Here is a 16,032-nt window from a genome sequence, read left to right as displayed (position 1 = left end):
ATCCAGTCTTTTGTGCTTTGAATAAAGCCTCCCCTTTTTGACTGTGACATAAACAACTTGGAGTATTATATAAGATGATTATGATGATTTAGCTGCAGACATTAACTAATGCTTCTTGGCCCTAGTTTTTACAATCTTGGATCCAGCAGAGGTGCAATTTTTCTTCCTGTCTCTTTGTCGTGATGGGTGTGGTCGTATCTCTGCACAGCTCGGTCGAGCTACAGATCCAGCGACGCCCCGGTCACAGCGGCCTCGTTGGACAGCGGCCTGAGTGGCAGCGCCTACAGCCTGCTGGACGAAGAAGGAGAGACAAACGAGGTGGACAGCGCCATCTTCCAGGTCCCCCGATTGTGAGTCAGCTTATTCACTACTTTTACCTTTAAAAGCATCAGTTTTACCTTTGGATGTGCTATAAACAACCTGGTCTCACAGAAATCCGTGAAATAGCCACGGATTTCGCTTAACTCAAAATCCGTGGAATAGCCACGGAATCGCTCAAATTTCCGTGAAACTGACACGGATTTCGCTACAATGCAAGTTAATGACAGTCATATCCCGTGGCTATTGGTTTGTTCCAAGTCACGTGACTTTCAAGGTCCCAGCGGTCAGAACAAAAAACATGGTGGACAGTCCTCTCATTTTTAGTGAAAAATCAATATTTTGACTTAGTTTCTGCATAAAAATGGATTTTGATCACATTTGTAGCGAGAAATATATGTTTTATTTTCTAAATATTCACTCAGTGAATGTACATAATCACTTTGTATGTTGGAATAGCCACGGGATATGACTGTCATTAACTTGCATTGTAGCGAAATCCGTGTCAGTTTCACGGAAATTTGAGCGATTCCGTGGCTATTCCACGGATTTTGAGTTAAGCGAAATCCGTGGCTATTTCACGGATTCCTGTGAGATCATGTTGGCTATAAATGTATAATTGATGGACAAACTGACACTTGCCCAGAACATATTCAGAACAATACATTAAATCAGGGGTGTCAAACTCTGGCCCGCGGGCCAAATTTGGCCAGAGTTTGACACTTGTAATTTTATTTGGCCCGGGAGGCAATACCAAATTATTATATAATTATTGTACTATAAAAGCTGACCCGCCGGTATTATACGGCGCATTTACCGCTAATACTACAAATCCCACAATGCCCTGCTGTTGTTTTGGCGCGTCAATCAGGACAGGACCCAGAAACGGTCGTCATAGCAACCTCAAGAATATTCCCGAAAAGAAAGGCAGAATTTATTAACCTGTTGAAAAAGTTAATTTTGATATTTAAATCAGAAGGATGCAAATAGAAAAGGCATACGATTTCTATTTAATTTTTATTTAATAAATTAATGACATTGATGTGTTTTTTATTTGAAATTTGATTTAGCATGTCTGCACTATTTAGTTATATATTGTATGTTTATAAGCGTTGCTGGTTCCATATTTAATGTTAAAGCAAAACATGTTTTGATTTTATTCAAGTTTAAAATTTTGGCCCATTGTGTATTTGAGTTTGACACCCCTGTGTTAAACTGTTGTGGAGTTTTGTAAAATCCAGGATTTTGTTTCACTTCTTTTTAGTGGAAAGATCCCAAATGGCACAGATGTGATGAAATCCTCACTGGGACACGGTGACGCTGAAGGTTAGATGTACACTTCATGTATGTGTGTGTGTTATTTCATACTTGTTTGATTAAAAACCTCAAACTTAAACGTACATCTTTAACATTAGACATAAGACATAAGAGACTTTATTGTGATTGTAGTTATACGACAAGTTTAAAAGTTTCAAACTTACCATTATCTGATACAGCATTTACATTCATGTCCAGCCTTAAGAAATAGTAAATGTAGTGACTTAAATTATTGATTAATTGATAGAATAACAATCTGTCTTTCCCACTGGTGGAGAAAATACTTAGATCCTTGAGTTAAAGGCCAGTTCATCACCACATCTAAAATACATGATTTTCTTTTATCTGTAGTGCTTTTTATCAAGTCTAGAGTGTCTGGCTTCCCTTAAATATAATGAAACTAGATGGCACTCTGCTTGCTTTGCTCAAAGCACCGAAAAGAAAAAAAAACTCTTGATAGATTGATAAAAAGCACTACAGCTAAGTGTATTATTGATTTTGGCCTGAACTGTCCCTTTAAGTGTGTAAAAGTACAAATTCCACACTCCATTACAAGTAAAAGTCCTACATTTGTAAAGTAAAAGCAGGAAAGTTTCATCAGCAAAATCTACTTAAAGTATCATAAAGTATCATATTCAGGTGATTGGATGAACAGGTAGTTTGGTAGTGTAGTACTGCATCATATCTTATGTAAAAATGTAATAAACATGTGTAGTAGTGGAGTATAAAGTCCATTATTTGCCTCTGGGATGTAGTGGAGTGCAAGTATAAAGCAACATAAAATAAAAATAGTAAAGTAGAAGTTTGAATGTAAGTAAATGTACTTGTTTACATTTCACCACCATTTTTTATTTATTTTAATATGTTTTTTTTAGCTTTACTCTCTGTATGTTTACTTGACTGTTTCCATTGCAAGTATTAAATGTATACATGTGTCATTTATGTTAAACATAGACCTATTAACTAATTTACAGTTTTTTTTGGTAACACTTTACAATAACGAACTAAGTAATGTTTATAGATGGTTTATAGACCAATTAATAACCATTTACAAAGTGCTACACATATTTAATCTTTAAATGTTTTCAACCAATTTCTTAAAGGTATATGAATCATTTCAAAATCATTAACATACTTAATTTGGTGTTTAAAAAACGTTATAATGAGTGCAACTAAAACGATTATTAAACTATTAATTATAATTTATTGGTTTGTTAATGGTAAAGTAACTATAAACATAGATTAATATACCATCTATTTGCCATTTATAAATGATTTAGTTAGTTAAACATTAATAAAAAATATGTATTTACCATTCTAAATGGGCTATATACGGTTTATAAATGATGATTAAACATTAATAAACTATCTGTTTACCATCTATAAATGGTGGTTATTGTAAAGTGTTACCTTTTTTGGTAACACTTTACAATAACCAACTAAGTAATGTTTATAGATGGTTTATAGACCAGTTAATAACCATTTACAAAGTGCTGCACATATTTAATCTTTAAATGTTTTCAACCAATTTCTTAAAGGTATATGAATCATTTCAAAATCATTAACATACTTAATTTGGTGTTTAAAAAACGTTATAATGAGTGCAACTAAAACGATTAATAAACTATTAATTATAATTTATTGGTTTGTTAATGGTAAAGTAACTATAAACATACATTAATATACCATCTATTTGCCATTTATAAATTATGTAGTTAGTTAAACATTAATAAAAATATGTATTTACCATTCTAAATGGCCTATATACGGTTTATAAATGGTGATTAAACATTAATAATAATCTGTTTACCATCTATAAATGATGGTTATTGTAAAGTGTTACCGTTTTTTTTAATCAATTCATCTGGTTGTCCTTATTTTTCCTTCCTGCCTGTGAAGTTTTGTAATTATGACTAATGCAAAAAGTGCAAAGATGACCTTAAAAAGCTAGAAAGAGCTTTGTTATTTCACTCTCACATTTACAACAAAGTGTGAGACCGAAGCTCCAGCACACACACACACGGACGAACACATTAACACTTTTATTCTTCGTCTTCTTCTCTATTTCATCTGCTTTCTGTTCTCTCAGTCTTTCTATGTCAGCGTGTCTCTCTCTTCTCTTCATGAACATGCTCTCACAGAGGCTACCCTAACCGTTCGCCTGAGTCTTGTTGACCCAGCTTTCAAAAACTGTCATTTCCATTCAGTTTCCACGGCAACCAGAAGCCAGGCAGAGCTCCTCATAACTTCTCCCCATCCTTGTTAAACAAATAAATGTGATTGCTCGCAGGCCATGTTTGTTATTACTCATCAGGAGAGTACACTCGGTCTCCAGAGGAGGGCAGTCACGTGTAGAGGATGCCTCATTAAAGAGAGAGAGAGTCTAATTCTCATGATAGGTTTAAAAAGATCTTTTATTGAATACATTAGAAAAGATAGACCTCAAACTGGGACCTGAACGCACTGCATTCTTATTTTTTTATTTTTCTAAGTAATTTTTTTTTTTTTATTATATTATATTGTATATAAATATACAGTACAGGCCAAAAGTTTGGACCAACCCATCTCATTCAATGCATTTTCTTTATTTTCATGACTATTTACATTGTAGATTCTCACTGAAGGCATCAAAACTATGAATGAACACATATGGAATTATGTACTTAACAAAAAAAGTGTGAAATAACTGAAAACATGTCTTGTATTTTAGATTCCTCAAAGTAACCACCCTTTGCTTACTAGAATATAAGACATGTTTTCAGTTATTTCACACTTTTTTGTTAAGTACATAATTCCACATGTGTTAATTAATAGTTTTGATGAATTTACAATGTCAATAGTCATGAAAATAAAGGAAAAACATTGAATGAGAAGGTGTGCCCAAACTTTTGGCCTGTACTGTATGTTATATATATTATATATTTTTCCTTGATATGTATCCGGGTTACGAGACTTTGCTGTTCCCCTCTGGCTCGGGCCTCCGACATGTTTTTGTGCACATTTTCTTTTTTACGTTAATGAGTAAGAGGTGGCTGGCTGTCTGTTGCTTCTGTTTTGTTTTATCGGTTTGTTTACTTTTATTTTACTTTTCTTTAGTTTTTCTATGTTTCTTGTACTGTATGTGTCTGCATATATGTATGTGCCAAAACTTCGCATGAATAAAATTTACAAAAAAAAAAAAAAAGAGAGAGTGAGAGAACAGAGACACGCAGATACATTTATATAATTGAACATTTGAAGCTGAGAAACAACCAAAAACCCATATAAAGTATGTATTAAATGTGTTTCCACTTTAAATTTATATATATATTTTTTACAGACAATTTTGCATAGTAATAGTAGTTATATTTAAAGTACAATTTATGATAATATAATTCAAAATAGCAAGCCATGCCTAGATAGCCACTTTGGTTAACTCCCAGGATTAAAAAAATTTTGAATTATTTTGTTTTTATACTCTTTATTTACCACTTACCTTTCTCAGAGAGGAGGAGAAAAATCATACATATTAATTACTTTCCAATAACTTTTGTATATCCTTGTGTGTGTGTAACTTCTGTGTGTGTTTAGGTAAGTCCCAGGTGATGGGGGAGATAAAGATTGCTCTGAAGAAGGAGGTAAAGACCGAGGGTGAGCAACTGGTCCTTGAGATTCTTCAATGTCGCAACATCACCTACAAGTTCAAGTCTCCAGACCACCTGCCAGGTAGCGTACTATCCACCACTCATATGGGAGTTTTGAGACTGATGGCGATACTTATTTTAGATGGGCGCAATTCATCGATATGGTAGCGGATATAGTCATTTTTTGAGCTGGAATGAATTTTTTTTTTATGTGATTAGTGCACCAATTTTTACCCAGAGAGTTAGTGTCAAAAGCAAACACAAAACTTTGTTCCTTAATATTTTACATTGTTATATTTTATGCAAACAATTGAATACAGTTTGCTAATTTTATAAATGATAACTGAGAAATACAGAATAAATAGGTATAAATACATAGATAAATAAACAACATCTGTTCAGTTACTGCTGACTATAAAAAATAAAAATTAAAAAATAATTTGCAAACACAATTTCTACCACACCAAGCAACATTTTCTGCATTTTAAATTGTGTAAAAAGTTTTCATAACTGATCATATTGGACAGCATATATAACGATATAATAGGCCTTTGATAGGCCAATAATGTCAACAGATATATCTAATACACACAGCACACACATCTTCATATTTATGCTAACATACACACACAAAATGACTTGATAAGTCTCAACATGTAGGCCTTTTTTTTAATGATCTCTCCATTTATTCCAATTAGACTTATTATTTTTATATACAGCATTCAAAGACAATTATAAGTGATGCATATCTTTTTAATCAAATTAATTAAAAATCATTTTAATATTTGACAGCTGGGAGGCCCACACAGCCCACACTGCTTAGAAAGACTGGCATCTGACATGGCTAAGAGTCCCTGCCAGTTTTTATAGATGCAGAACCACAGGTGTCGTGACAGTGATTTATAGCATTTATGGCACATTCACTTGGAAAACAGCATTATGCATAACCTCCAATAATGTACATGTCCAGGGTTAAAAACACTATTAACCCACTGACGCCTAAAACTGCCTGTAAAACCTCTGGGCGATTTTAAAATCAGCCCCTAAAACCTGAAGTTTTTCTGGAAATTCAACAGAAGTTTCAACTAAATAATAGATTTGTCAGCCTCTTTAGCAGATAGAAATGAAATTCAAAAAGTATTTGAGAGCTTATAAAAATACTACAAAACGACATAATATGCAATTAGACCGCACACAGAAAAGGGGGCACAGAACCAATTACAGTATAGACAGCAAAAACTCCCAGATATTTTTTTTTAAGTAATATTGAAATTACAGTGTTTTTATTTTTTTTAAATTTGAATTATTTTGTTTTAATAATGTTTTTAAATTGTCAACAAATATCATCAATTATTTAATAAAAACTTCTGTATGTCCAAACATCATATTAGTCATTGATTGGATTAAAATATTTGGTAACGCTTTATATTAAGGTCCTTGTAATAACCATTAATTAACAAGTAATAAGGCCCTTGTATGTCTTTACAAGATGCTTATTAACATTATTGTGTGTTTATAAGCTTATATAAGTGTTAATAATGGCATTACAAACACCCATGACCCACCCATTATGTCTTTGCCATGCCTTTATTAATCTTATTTTGTTTGCTTATTGATATTAAATTATACTTTATTGCTCATCTATTATAAGTTAACTATAAGTTAACTATGCTTTTTTGCAACTTCCGGATCTAAAGCGAGAACAATGCCTTATTACTTGTTAATTAATGGCTATTAAGGACCTTATTATAAAGCGTTACCACATATTTTAGTAACAGGGAAAAACCAAAAGATAAAAAAAACGATGTTAGTTATATTATTTTATTATTATTATTATGATTAAAAATAAATGTTATTACTGTAACTGTCATGTAGTTAAGAGAACCAGCAGCACACTGAGTCACAAGGTCTGCTGTGGCATCTACAGTATATACAACATTATTTAGATTACATGTGAGCTCGACTTTATGTCTCTGGTGTTCACAGCAAAATATTCTCCTCTCGACAGAGAGCAGCTTGCCGCCCACCTCGCCGCCTCTTGTAATATTTACATCCTAATACCAGGCTGCCTGCCACTTGTTTGATTTGCATTTGCTTCCAGATGGGATCTGCACATAACGATTTATTTCCATTGACAGTATGAAGAACATACAGAATGTGTAGCAGTGACTCACATAGCATTAACGCTTTATTGTTGGTTTTGTGCATCTGTGACTATTTCTAAAGCGTGTTGGTGACTTTAAAGTCTCTTCTCTACATGTGGCCTTGACTTAACAAACAACATATTCTTTGGAGTAACAGCTCTCTTATTGCCCTCTAGTGGTTGACTGGGGGGGAAAGAAAATTAAACTCCACCTATCTCCATTGTTAATAATACCAAAGGCCATTCAAACTACATATAAAAATATTATATTTACTTTTTTTCTCCACAGTTTTACTCACTAATGTTTCCCTCTGTGGTTAATTGTTTTTATAATACATCTTATATTAGTGAAATTAACATATTTTACTCTTCCTAACTATGTCATATTTGTGGTATTTCTTATACATGTGTCCTTTTTCCACATATATGTATACACATAGCTTTAATATTGACCAAAATCACACACACACACCAAGAATAACACATTTATAGTAGTATGATGTCATTGATGTGTATGTGTGTGTGTGTGTGTCCACAGATCTCTATGTGAAGCTGTATGTGGTGAACATCGCCACCCAGAAAAGGATCATCAAGAAGAAGACCAGAGTGTGTCGTCACGACCGCGAGCCTTCTTTTAATGAAACTTTCCGCTTCTGTATGAACCCCGCCGGACACTCTCTACAGGTACATTTAATACAGTCTCTAACACACACACACACACACACACACACACACACACACACACACACACACACACACAGCTACATAGCTTCATATTTGAAGAATGTATATATGATCTGTATTTTTTCATCTAATAACAGCTTAGAAAACAAGCCACAATCAGCAAAGGGTTAGCCTAGCTTAGCATAAAGGTTGAAAACAGCTAGCTTGATTAATGTTTTGTTTTTAGCATACACTGATCTTTTGTTAAACCCTTGAGTTTGGCATATTGGCTGTCACCATCTTGCCTTTTGGAGCCGACAAAGACCCCATTTACACAGGAGGGTGAAGCTGAAATAAAGTTTCTTTTAGTCCATCTGAAAACTAAACTACAGCTTATTAGACAACCAAAATGATAAACTGATAACACACTTTGAAAGGGCCAAAGAACATTATGTTCCTAAAAACATGACAAAATCTATTTTATATGGCTTATGACAGTATTTTCTGATTTACGAAATGAATGCGGCTAACTAATGCTAGCGGCTAACTGATGCTAGCTGCACTGCTTGTTACAGCTACAAGAGTAGCCATTAGTGTATGAATGCTAACTCAAAATTGTGGTCGCAACATTAGCTGACATTTAATAGCGGCGTTACAATCGTGCCAATTCAGCACATTGCAGAAGTTAGCAGAAGTAAGGATTAAAAGTTATTACAATGTAAAATTATAAGTTAGTACAACTTACAGTTGAGTTGACAAAAATCTGAATTCAGAGTTGAGCAAACTCAAAAACAAAACTTAAAATGTTTAGTTTAATTGTCCAACTTAAAATTTTATCGAAGTTTGTTGCCTTGAAATTTTGAGTTCACCCAACTTTTCTTTTTTTGGCAGTGTAGTGTCTCAACTTATATATGACATAATGCTTTCTGTTCTCAGCTGTTCCTGGTCTCCAATGGCGGCAAGTTTGTAAAAAAGACCCTGATTGGGGAGGCCTACGTGTGGCTGGACAAAGTCGACCTACGCAAGCGAGTGGTGAGCTGGCACAAGCTGCTCGCCAGCACCGCCCAGATCCACTCATAGAAGGAGACTCAATCTAAAAAAAAAAAACTCAAGTCAAGAGGGCACGAAGAGGTTTCTCTCATCTGGGGACGCTAAGGTTCAACATCTGGGACACTGAGAGGGGGAATATGTGTGTGAATATGTCTTTCTTCAATCTTACTTTCAGGGCTTAGAGTTTTGGAAGATGCTTTTCGTTAGTAAGGGCAGTTCTGGTGGTGATTTCTGTCAGGAAGTCTGGAGGAAGTAGTAATGCGTTTACAGGAAATGAACATAAGTTTACAGGACGTACAGTGTATAGTAGTGTAGCCAGGTGCTGAGGGGAACGCAGGTGCTGAGTTCAGAGGTCAAGTGCGGAATCAACCAGGTATTACACACTTAAAATTCACAACACACACACACATGCACACACACAATTATTTATGACAACTTTGCACACTCATTCACACAGAAGAGAAATTTTAATTCTACAGGGAATGGACACACTTGTGGATTCAAATTTATTTATTTAGATGTTTTATCCATGAAAGATTTTCCTCATTGCTTTATTATGAGCGCAGAGTTTTATTGAGTTACAAAGCATTTTCGGAATGAAATATTGAAGCCTCCGCTACGGAGACTTTGTATTTATTTTTGTATTATGATATTAGCGTAGAGTTCTATTATTTGTCTTCTCCTCAATTATTTAAAAATCTATCCTGGGAAGGAAGCATAGTATATTTTACAACACACTACCTAGCATTCCAAGAAAAAAAGAAATCTCAGTAAGCATGAATTTATTAACAAAAACATCTCCTTGTTCACTTTGAACCCCATATTTTCTCTCCGTAAGTGTAGCCTCAGTTCTATCAAATGATAATTATTGTTTGATAATGATCAATATTGATATATATATCAGATTGGACACTATATATTGTGCGCATGAGTCTATCTATTTGGTATGCAGTGCCACATGTTCTGCACACACAAAAAAAATCACCTCTGAGGTTCACTTTGTATATAGTGAAGTGTCATAGCTGGAAATTAATTATAATATATAGATAGATATATCTTTATCACAGACAATCGAGTCTTGATGATTGTGACATAGAGATTTTATTTACCCATGATGCCCCTTAGAATGTGAGACATATGAGATTTTAAGTATTTCATGTTTTTCTTTGTGAGATCCAGGCACATTACGAGTTACAATTCTACCGGTCCTGCTCAACACATACGCTTTTGTGGTATTTTGCACTTTTTCTGCTTAGAATGTAAAACTGACGTCATCATCCTGCTAAAAATGAGACAGCCAGAGATTTTTTTTTCTTTCTTTCCAAGGCGAGGAAGTAGAGAGGTAAAGTAAAGCGATGACAATATCAGGAGATATTGCAGCGAACAAAAGAGAAACGTGCCGGAACCGTCCGTGAAGAAGCACTATTACCATTCTAAGATACGACAATGCTATTGCAGTAGCATGCTGATGTTTTGTCCCAGATTTTTGTCATATATGTGTTGTCTTGATATTACCACTTCACATCGTCAGTGTCTTAAAAGTCTAGTCCGTTCATTATGTCTTGGAAAAAGGTCATTGTGTGTGCTTTTAGTGGGGTCAAGAGGCAGGACAAGTGGTTTATTTAGCATTTCAGCCCAACCTAGCAGTGAAAGTTATAATCTCGAAGATGTATGATTAAGTCCACTTGGGCACAATCACACATTGCCAATATAAGGTTGGGAGATATTGGCCTCCCATTCTCTGCAAACAAAGAGGCAAATTTGCTTCTGCTGGCAAAGCAAAATGCCATCAACTTTATTGACCTTTGACCTGCTAAGTCACAGCCTCAATAAAGGGCAAAGAAGTGTGAATAAACAGTTAATATGGCTAAATAAACAAAGAAAAAAAGCGGCGACTACATGACAACAGACAATGAAATTTACAAAAACAAGTAAAAAGCGGCTTATCGTCGGCAAAGAAAACAATCTTCGAGATTCTAACTTCAAATATAACTTCTAATACAATGTCACTAATATTTGAGTGATTTCTATGCAACATCTACTGTTTGATGGTGGCAGCTGCATCTTGACTTGCCAGAAATGTGAGGAGGGGAAACATTTATATTGACTTTTCTTTTGCACTGCCGTGTTTTCATGTCCTCCATGAAAAGATTATTGCTTTAATATGATTTTTTATTTTATGTAACTTGTTATTTTGTATCGCTATAGGATTCTTTATTTATTGCCTGTGAGACTATTTCATATGTTGTATTATATTTGTTTACAGTACATATCAGGTGTACATAAAAAAGGTGAGAACTTTTGTTTTTATACACAATGTAGTGCTTGTTTACAAAATTTAGAGGGCCTGAAACTCAGAGAACCATCTTACTTGTCCTTGTGCACGAACACACACTCACATATGGAAATTAACATGCACAGATCCTGAATATCACATATTTATAAATCAAGATGATGAAAAAATAGCATTCCTATTTAAATCGATTGATTTTCCTCCTTTGAATGTTTTAATTTTCCAGTATGTGTACGAGAATTTACCCAAAAAAGGCAACATTGTAATCAATGGATGTTATACCTGAAATGATCGTAGTTTTAAGGTCAGTGTGTTTTTTTGTTTTTCTTATTTTTATACCCATGTGCTTGTGTGTAGCATCTTCATACCAAGTCCATGCATGTCATTGGCTCTAATGCATATCTCTTCTTTTAAGTGTTGTCTGTCTAAAAATATCGACTTTAAAATCTCTCATAACACACAAAGAATAACACGCACACTCACAAACACACACATACACAGATGCTATCTCTCTATTTCCAACCTTGTAAATACATAGCTTTTTTATACTGGGGTTTGTGGAGCAATAGGTCTTTTAGCAGACAAAAAAAGGTATGTGATCTTTGAAGTTAAAGAAAGTTGTTTTTCTCTCGATCAATGTACAGTGGATAGACTGAGAAACGACCTTATGCCTGTCTATAGAGACCCAGATTAACCCGACCCTTTACACCAAACACTAAAGGTTTACCAGAGTCTAACTACACAGAAGTTTATCTTAACAACTCAAGCAGTTGCAGGAGAATTTAAATGTGCTCACACTGGATGTTGCATGTTTTGTTGGTGGTTCATACTATTTTTGTGTCCAGATATTACTAAAGAAAAAAAAGAATGAGGTAGAGAAAGATATAGAACAAAAATGTTATAGAGGGGAAAATTATGAAGAAAACTTATTAAAACTATTGATGATGTATGCTGACTGTACAAAGATTATGCTTGTAAAACCTGTCTGGTTTTTCACTTGTAAGTAAACAGAAAAAAAATCTACTGTCATGGTTTTGTGATTGTATACAGGAGGTATTGATAAATTATGCAAATTGTGCTGTAAAAATGGCTGTTGCCCCATGTCTAAATATTAAATATCAGTACAAATGAAATGTTGTGCATTGCATTATTACAGAAACCCCCAAGAGGCAAATAGGGAAAAAGAATCTGGTGATCCATTTTTTCTATCAAATCTAATTTGTTTTCTCTCCCGTATTTATGACCTAAGACTATTCTAAAAAAGCCAAGGTAATATTTCAATGTTTCTTGATTTCTTTCCATTTGTTAAAAAGGTATAAAAATGTGTGTGTTGTAATACTCATTTCGGCCACAAGAGGTTAAAGTGCATCACTGCCCCTTTGCTCTAAATAAGACAAGGTACAAACTCTTGATCCTGAGAAAAAGGAAAAAAGATTCACCTGCCAAATATTTTATCTGTTTTTTTTCGGAGATTGAACACCTGTTTTACAGATGAAGAAAAAATTAAGAAACAAGAAATAATATCCTGGCAAACCCCTTTTCATCTGTTCTTGTCATAAACACGGGAGAGAAAACATTTTTGATCACCAGAATTGTTTTTTTTTCTTTCACTTGGCTTTCATGGATTCCATACAAATTGGTCAGAACAGTTTTCTTTTTTTCCTCTTCTTTTAAAAAAAGAATTGGGGTTTAGTTTGGGTTATTTTTTACCTTTTAAAACTCCTAAAGGGATTTCATATCAGGTTGGATTTGTTACCAATGGTGTGAAGTAACATCATTTAACCACAAGATGGTGCTATGTGCTCTTATTTTGGGCAAGAGTGACATGTTCATGGTAATATCCTAATTGTGCCTACATGCTGTGGTGCAATGACACAGGTGTTTGCACTTACTGGTTGTGGATCTCTTCTCAAGACTCTGAGGGCGTGTACAGGTGTGTTTGATTGGCAGCTCCCCTCTCCTGTGACATGTCTCCATCCAGCTTCAAGGTGAGAGGACGTCCAATCAGCATCTGGTGTGTGTATGACAGGGAAAGCACAGGTGTTACTAATAACATTTACTGATGGCTCTGTTCTAATCAGTGTCCACAATCTCTTCTGTACAAAAGGCAGAATCAAACTTTGGAATGAATTGCCACTGCACATCAGACAGGCCTCCTCACTGTCTCATTTGAAATCTCTTCTTAAAACCCACCTCTTCTCGTTGGCTTTTAACACCACATAGAGTGTTGATTTTATGTTGATTTTATGATTTTATGTTTTTATTGTATTCATGCATATTTTATTTTGTGCGGGCAGTATATTTTACATTTTATTTTATTTATTTTTATCCCATTTTTAATGTATTTTATCTTATTGCATCTTACTCATCTATTGTTTACTACATCTCTTTGTATTGTGTTATGTATTTATTGTTTGTGCAGCACTTTGGAAACCTTGTGTTTGCTAAAACTGTGCTATATAAATAAAGGGGATTGGATTGGATTGAAAAGCAGAATCAATTAATTAGAGAAATACAATTTAAATAGTCCAGCCACTCAAACGCAGTTTTCTTTTCGCTCCACTGGCTTCCACTTTTTGGGATTTTGTTTGTTTGTTTGCCCACAACACAATCTCAACTCATTCATACATTGCCGTTTTTGTGATGTTGTACTAATCCATAGGCCTTGTTCACAGATAACATTTTGACATGTCACAGTAGGAAAAGCTATCACTAATGTTATTTAATAACATCAGTGATAGCTGCTCACCTGTGCTTTTCATACGATGATAAAATAATATATGTGCTGGAAAATTAATTTCCTGTTATAACTAGGTAAAAAAAAATCTGTCTTTTATTTGTTTTCTTAGACATAACTCATGGGTGGTCTCCTCTCTTTGTCCTCTTCTTTCCCTTTATGAGGTTAGGACAACAGTGACACTATTCCTCAATGCTTATTTTCAAAGACATAAGATCATATGCTTTTCACTCAGTCTGTAATAATGAAAATGTACTCTTTGATGCTCTGGGAGGTCATAGACACAATTAGCCAGAGTGTGTATCTGCCTCCTTGTGTGCTTTATAGGCGGTCTCATAAATCATGAGTGTCATTGCTGCTCTTGACAGTCCGAACATGGCAGTGTTGATTCCTAACTTGAAGCCAGAATCATTTTTAAAAAAATGTGAACAACCTTAATTCTAGGCAAATTAGGCAATAATTAGCACAGAAATGACAGATAATTCCCTAAGTCCCCACAACAGCCATCACGGTCCAATTAGTAACTGTTTGTAATCAGTGGAGGCCTGTCAAACTTTAATAAAATGCTGAAAAGTCCCACAGCAGATGTCCCCCAAAGTTTAGAGGCAGGTTGTCATATTTCCCGGTTTTATGAAGTCAAAAACTCAAGAGAGGGGAGATATCAGATATGGAATAAAAATTGTGGGAAACTTCTATCACAGCTGAATCAATGAATCCAATCCAATCCCCTTTATTTATATAGCACAATTTTAGCAAACACAAGGTTTCCAAAGTGCTGCACAAACAATAAATACATAACACAATACAAAGAGATGTAGTAAACAATAGAACAGTAAGATGCAATAAGATAAAATAAATTAAAAATGGGATAAAAATAAATAAAATAAAATGTAAAATGTACTGCCCGCACAAAATAAAATATGCATGAATACAATAAAAACAAAAAACAAAAATTGTAAAATCATAAAATCATCATAAAATCAACACTGTACGTGGTGTTAAAAGCCAACGAGAGAATCAATCAATGACCAACAAGAACTTCATTTGTCCCAAGGTAAGACACTAACTAACGTTAGCTACTTTTAGCACGTTAGCAAGCAAGTTAACAAGTAATTTAGTTGTCTACCATTTGAGCCTGAACAAATCTACTACATAAAGTAATACCAGTACGGTGAGTTGCAAGACAGATGCATGTTTTAATATACAATACTTTCATTGTTTTGTAAATAGGCTGCATACTCCCGAGAATATAAACAAAGATAACGGGACCCATAGCTAAACGTTAGCTTAAAATAAAACGGGCTTAGCAACGGTAACCAAGGGTGGGACCCAGTGAAGGGTCAGTTTTTGGTAACACTTTACAATAACCATCTAAGTGATGTTTATAGATGGTTTATAAACCAATTATTATTAACCATTTACAAAATTCAATGCATATTTAATCTTTAAATGTTTTCAAGCAATTTCTTAAAGGTATAAGAATCATTTTGAAATAATTTACATCCTTAATATGGTGTTGAAAATGTTATAATGAGTGTAAAGCTATTAATAAACTAATAATTATGTTTGTTTATGGTAAAGTAATCTATTTGGCATTTATAAATTATAGTTCAACATTATTACATTTTCTATTCACCATTCTAAATGGCCTATATATGGTTTATAAATGATGATTAAACATTAATAAACTACCTGTTTACCATTTATAAATGGTCTATTTACCATCTATAAATGTTTTTATGTGAAATATAATTTTTCGGTTGTTAAAACAGGATTTTTCCGGCCCTATATTTTGCTCAGCTGTGATAGTGTGAACGGCCAGCTATAACAGAAGTAAATCTGTATGAGATAATACAGACAAGCCAAGAAGTTTGTTATGAGCAGCTGC

General features: G+C 34.1%; 1 protein-coding gene across 1 annotated transcript in view; it reads left to right on the top strand.

The window, feature by feature from the left end:
* The window catches only part of pcloa (piccolo presynaptic cytomatrix protein a), an 87,016-nt gene extending 74,476 nt beyond the window's left edge, over window positions 1-12,540 (top strand). The window contains exons 23-27 of the mRNA XM_059325460.1: window positions 209-350; window positions 1,583-1,644; window positions 5,206-5,340; window positions 7,940-8,085; window positions 9,001-12,540. Coding sequence (XP_059181443.1) covers window positions 209-350; window positions 1,583-1,644; window positions 5,206-5,340; window positions 7,940-8,085; window positions 9,001-9,144 — 629 coding nt within the window. The 3' untranslated portion in view covers window positions 9,145-12,540. The remainder of the gene's footprint in view (window positions 1-208; window positions 351-1,582; window positions 1,645-5,205; window positions 5,341-7,939; window positions 8,086-9,000) is intronic.
* The last annotated feature ends 3,492 nt before the right edge of the window (window positions 12,541-16,032 follow it).

This window comes from Centropristis striata, chromosome 22 (genome assembly GCF_030273125.1).
Source record: "Centropristis striata isolate RG_2023a ecotype Rhode Island chromosome 22, C.striata_1.0, whole genome shotgun sequence".
Taxonomy (NCBI): Eukaryota; Metazoa; Chordata; class Actinopteri; order Perciformes; family Serranidae; genus Centropristis; species Centropristis striata.
The sequence above is the reverse complement of the archived record's forward strand: the minus strand, read 5'-3'. Positions and strand labels throughout refer to the sequence as shown.